Raw genomic sequence first — 5,532 nt, 5'->3', positions numbered from 1 at the left:
GCTTAAGAAATCATTTTACTAGGACTGTCTTCAAGGGGTGGGGATAATGGAAAATGTGTGGTCCATTAATCAAATGACCGCATTGGATGTTACCATGGAAGGTCAAAACTCCATCCCACCAACAGGCTGAAATCCAGTCTTTTCAAACAGCGCTTGCATTATTTTCACCGTATTATTCCAACTTCGATGTGGAAATATAAAACGCAGGAAAATCCTTTCCTTTTGTGCCTTATGGAATGTTCACTGGATGTTTCTCACACAGCTTTACTGAAGTAGTGTAAAGAACTCAAACTAAATGTGACCTGGAATGACGAATTAATATATTTTGCTCAACTGTATTTAACAACGGCAGGGTAACCTAGTGGTTAGAGCGTTGGACTAGTAACCGGAAGGTTGCAGGTTCAACTCCCCGAGCTGACAAGGTATAAATCTGTCATTCTGCCCCTGAACAGGCAGTTAACACACTGTTCTTAGGCTGTTATTGAAAATAAGAATTTGTTCTTAACTTGCTTGCCTAGTCAAATAAAATGTAGAAAATAAACACTTTGTTGATCTGTGTGTTGGGTGCTGGAATAGAATAGACTGACCTCTGTATGGAGAGACTCCTATTTCTTTGTCTCAAAACCGACAGGACGGAGTGGTAGTGTAGTGTGCAATTCTCCATTCTTTTTCATACTATCAAAATGGACTAAACCACAGCTATGGCATCCAGTAAGTAACACTTATGTATAGAAAAGGCTATTAAAACATTTGGAATTTTCCAATCATTTATTTAAAATAAAAAAGACTGATCGATCAAAAGCAAATGTACAAATGTAATCATACATGAATCAAACAATGAAATTAAAACATTTCCCAAAAGAAAAAAAACATCCCCTCTTAGATGGGCTTGATCTTGAAGTGTAGTCCAATGAGACTGAAGACGAGACATTTCAAATCCTGAACCAGGTAGTAGAACACGCGGAGGCCTTCTGGGTCCCTGGAAAACACAATGGCATTTACTTTAGAAGCTGGCACCTAATTCCACATCAACCCCACTAAGCACTTGTGGAGATCTGAGTTCCATTGGGAACTTTGAGGGATATATAATTTGAGTATTATTGTACTTACTTTGACTGGTTGACATCAATCAAGGAACCGATCTTGGAAGTTGTGAAGGAAATGTGCTCGTCGCCAATGACGATCTCCAGCTCCTAAAAGAGTTAAGAAGTTAAGACACTCCTCAGACACTATTAGTAATTCAAGCCATAAAAATAAAATAAACATTGTTTACTAAATCATCATAACTTTGGGGTTGTGCCTGGAGTCCCGTCTTGTGCTGAAAGGGTCAGACTTGAACACTAGTTCAAATTCTTTCATTGGACGTATGTCTGATATGGAGAGCAGAGCTCACAACCCCTAGAAGACTACCATCACTAAGTAAACAACGACGAACTTAACTTTCATGGCTAACCCTTCCCGAGAGCACAATAAGTAATAAGTTGCCTCAGTCAACCTCCATGCGTTGTAAGTTTCCGTATTTAGAAGTAGTGGGCACCAATATTTATAATTGGATAGGATATCATTTGATATTGATATGAGCAAGACATATCTTGATATCAGTTTATTTTTTCTGTTAACCTTAGCCCTGACAATTAACTGAATTAGTTTATTTTCATTGACCGACGTCGGTTCAATTATTTGAATTCCACTTTCTATTTTTTTCTCTGTCACTCAACACAGAAGCTCTTTAGAGAGAGATCTCTCTCCGGGACATGTTGTCCAACTCATCACAGAAAAAGTACAAAAACACAACTACAATGACCAGAATCCATTGCACCAACAGCTTGCCTGTGCATATTGGTTCCTTCCATCAGACAAACACAGAGGAAGAGCAGTTGCTACGGTCTACATCTAATTGATTGCTAGTTATTATTTAGCAATGTTAAAAGTATGCCTTATCTACTTTGAAGAACTACTGAAATAGTGATTGTCAGGCAGCTAGGCTAACCTGAAACTCTTTGGGGAGAACAGAGAGACAGCTGGCTGCTAATGCCTGAGTAGAGATGAGAAGACTTAGAATGAAATAAGTCATCAAATAAAAATACACAATTGAAATATGTTATTAAAATAAAGTAAATAAAGGATGGATTATTAATAAGTGATACGCAGTAATAGGCAGTCACCAGTGTTGTCACAAATCAGGATGTTGACTACCACAAAGAAAAAGGCATATTATCCAGTCACAATGGCACTTGATCCCGACAAATTCAGCTACTGCTCCGTTCAATAGTTGGGCATCTTTTAAGTTCAAATTCATTACATTTGATAAAGTCATGTATGCATTAATTAAACAACCAATTTGACTTTGGTAAAAACAAACTACAAAACATTATGGTAATAATTTATTTGAATGATAAATCTACTGAAACTGGGTAAATCTAGATGTAGTCTAGGTCTATTCACAATACAGGTGAATGCATATTAGTCAATAAGAGTGTGTGCATGTTATTGAAATTGTTTTAGCTGATTTCATGGGGCTACAGATGACAAACAATCCCTTCCATTCAGTAATAATTTTTTTATTGGCAACTGCTAGGAGAACATTTTATATTAATGGATCAACATTTGTATAGAAGCAATCTCTTTTATAAAAGTGTTCACTGCCTCTAAGAATCTAATGACATTCACAAAGCAGAACGTAGCTGTGGAACCTGACTTTGTGGCTATGCAATCTAGAAACCAGACAGGAGGCAAGGGAGACGAAGAACAGAATACATTTTTGGTGGCAAGGGAGACAAAGTTAATTAATAATGTTGTTGGTCACAAACAGTTTTGAAATCAGCATTTATTGAGTTACGGTTTGCTTATTATGACACAATGCACTAAGGTAGTGAATTATGCCGTAAGCTAGCTGGAAAGTTAACCTACAATTAAAGCTGGAAACGTCTGTGGGACATGAGTGGGGAGCTAACAATGAACCCCAAACAGCTCTAGCAATGAATGAGTATGTGACACTTTGCTGTTCACGCTATCAAGGGGCTGCGCTGATACAGACTTGATCCTCTCATTCACGTGACACACATTTGACAGAAGTACCTAACATAACAAAAATTGTAGTAACAAACAGTTTTTTTTATCATCAAACAAGTACACAAGTTTCAGTAATCAGTATACCGTGCAGCACTAGCAGTCACCACCATCATTGGGGTTTAATTCAATAATAAAGTCATCATACTAAAAACAAATGTATTATATACAAACAAAATATTGTATTTCTGGGATGTGAAAAATGGTTAAAGCCTAATAAGTGAGTGGACTGTCCACAATCTGTTTTATTATGTGTTACCGTATTGAACCCACATAATGCATTTATTGTTAAAACATATAAAAACTTAAATTGAAAACCGCAATTAGTTAATTTTTTTATGAACCAGACCTCAAAAAGCAATAGTCGAGCAGCACTAGTTAACCTATAATATTCTGGAGGAGACTAAATGAAAAAGCATACATGGCTGTTCCTGCATGCACAAAGCTTGAGTTAGCCTACTTAAATGCCTCCTGATGGACCATCAACTGGATGAGCTTCCCATTGTATTCGAACTGGTTAGGTAGCTTGATGCTACCAGAACATTCAAACCTTGCCCAGTGGGCAGGCTGCTCAATCGGCACCACTAGTCAGCTACCTACAAACCAATATGATATCAAATAGATTTTCAATATCAGTGTCCATCACTAGTATTTAGGTAGGTATGAGTGAGTGAACCGACCTGTCTGCCCACTCTGTCTGGGGGCGGCCACAATGCATCATCTTCCTTGGTGATCTCACTGTCATCTATGATCCTCTTCAGTTCCTCCATCACACTCTTGTGTACATAGGCCTGTATTGGAGAACAATCACAATAAGGTTTCTATGGTAAATTCAATTGCTGCTGCAGCATCTCACACATAAATTGGATTGATGGGCAGTACACAGATTGATGTAACAAAATAGTCCTTTGTAAATTTGATAAGTTACCTCTTTTCTGATCATGACGTCATTCTTGTAGTTGCTGTTGTTCGCGTACCTCAGTTTACCTGAAAATACAATGAATGTATTGATTGTGTTATCTTCACGTTCGTTATGAATGTTGTTACATTGTTGACACACTGCACTGTTACACAGTAGTCTTTTCTAGTAGCTAGTTCACATTTAACCGTTTTTAAACCTGCTGTAAAACCTAGGCTATTTGTCCAAATCTGTTGGCTAACTAGCTAAAGAAATAGCTCCATAGCCAAGTTAGCTAGTTGTATAGCTAGCTAGCGCCTAACTAAGTTAGTACTGTAATTAGCTAACGTTAAGTTAGCTGGCCAGAATATATGAATGAGGTTATGGTACAGAAATAAGCACTGACTAAGACGTAACGACGCAATTATAGTATTTCTGAAGCCATGATTTTAGAACAGAAAACAAGACTAGCTATAAAAGCTAATTCCGCTAAAAGCAATGAGGAAATGCTGCTAGCAAGCTGTCGTTTGCGTACTTTGCTAGCTAGCTAATGCTAATTGGCAGGCTAAAATTTCCGCCTAACTTACCGTCCGGTCTAAACTCAAATTCCAAGAACTCGTGTCCAAACTTGCCCTTGTGCCCGACATAATATCTCAAATAAAAGTCAGTTGTTGACATTATAAACCGCAAATGCAGTGTTTACAGAGTCTGCGAGAATCGGAATCAACGAAAGCACACCTCCAACTAAATGGTCTTTCGCAAAACACAACACGCATGCGTGCTGTGGCGATTTTTTTGTTACAGCATATGAATGGTCGCATTGCATTGATGTCAGAACAAACCGGTTGTTCTTTATCGTGTATTTTAACCGGCAGATGTCAATAAAACACCATATTATTTCACGATTGGGTCCCAATCATTAAATAATATGTTCATATTACTGGCAATCCATTTATATGGTTTTCTCCATCTGTGAATCTTGTAAAGGAAACATTCACACAGCATACATAATACAAAAACTTTATTTCCTTGTTTGATTGATTGTTTGCATTATATTTACATTATAATACAATTATGAAGGTTCTTGTAGTCCTGGTGTGTGACAACCAGAAAATGAATCCCTACATGAAAGAATAATATTACTATTTTATAATTCCAACTTTGAGGCAAAGCAGTTAGGTCATGGTTATCACAATTTAATGGGTAACTTGGTTTTCTGTTTTACTTGTGGTCTGGTAAAAGTTTTGGTTAATCATACTATTTCTTTCTCTCTTATTACAGGTCTCTTGTGTGCTAAAGTCATGTACAACAATGCCTGAGCTGTGCCAAAGGACTCATACTTCACACATACTGTATAGAACATTACTACTTTCAAAGTGACTGTTCACACTGAGGGCGTTGACATTACTTACTCATGGGTCCACTGTTACAACCTGATCATGGAACAAATGTAGTTCAGTAGCTAGCTAGCTCTTGCAAGTAAGTAACTCATATCATGTCATTGAGTTGAATTGCCAGACAAAATGTGTTTTATGTACAGCAGATTTCATCACCAACATTGAAGC

At 37.4% G+C, this 5,532-nt stretch overlaps 1 protein-coding gene across 1 annotated transcript; it reads right to left on the bottom strand.

Annotated features, from left to right (window-relative positions):
* Positions 1 to 753: 753 nt before the first annotated feature.
* On the bottom strand, positions 754 to 4,764 carry LOC109902812 (protein mago nashi homolog). Its single transcript, XM_020499464.2, has 5 exons — positions 4,555 to 4,764; positions 3,998 to 4,056; positions 3,750 to 3,860; positions 1,111 to 1,193; positions 754 to 979 (listed from the first exon to the last, which is right to left on the bottom strand). Exons 1-5 carry the CDS (start codon positions 4,643 to 4,645, stop codon positions 880 to 882), a joined length of 444 nt encoding a protein of 147 aa, XP_020355053.1. The 5' UTR covers positions 4,646 to 4,764; the 3' UTR covers positions 754 to 879.
* Between the last annotated feature and the right edge of the window lie 768 nt (positions 4,765 to 5,532).

The sequence above is a fragment of the Oncorhynchus kisutch genome, linkage group LG13, assembly GCF_002021735.2.
Source record: "Oncorhynchus kisutch isolate 150728-3 linkage group LG13, Okis_V2, whole genome shotgun sequence".
In the NCBI taxonomy this organism is placed as follows: domain Eukaryota; kingdom Metazoa; phylum Chordata; class Actinopteri; order Salmoniformes; family Salmonidae; genus Oncorhynchus; species Oncorhynchus kisutch.
The sequence above is the reverse complement of the archived record's forward strand: the minus strand, read 5'-3'. Positions and strand labels throughout refer to the sequence as shown.

Bases quoted from the DNA above. Each gene is read 5' to 3' on its own strand.
- LOC109902812 (XM_020499464.2), bottom strand. From the start codon at position 4,645: ATGTCAACAACTGACTTTTATTTGAGATATTATGTCGGGCACAAGGGC. The intron at 3,861-3,997 runs GTAACTTATCAA...TCTCCAATACAG, and splicing joins ACGTCATGATCAGAAAAGAG to GCCTATGTACACAAGAGTGT. The intron at 1,194-3,749 runs GTCGGTTCACTC...TAACTCTTTTAG, and splicing joins CAGACAGAGTGGGCAGACAG to GAGCTGGAGATCGTCATTGG.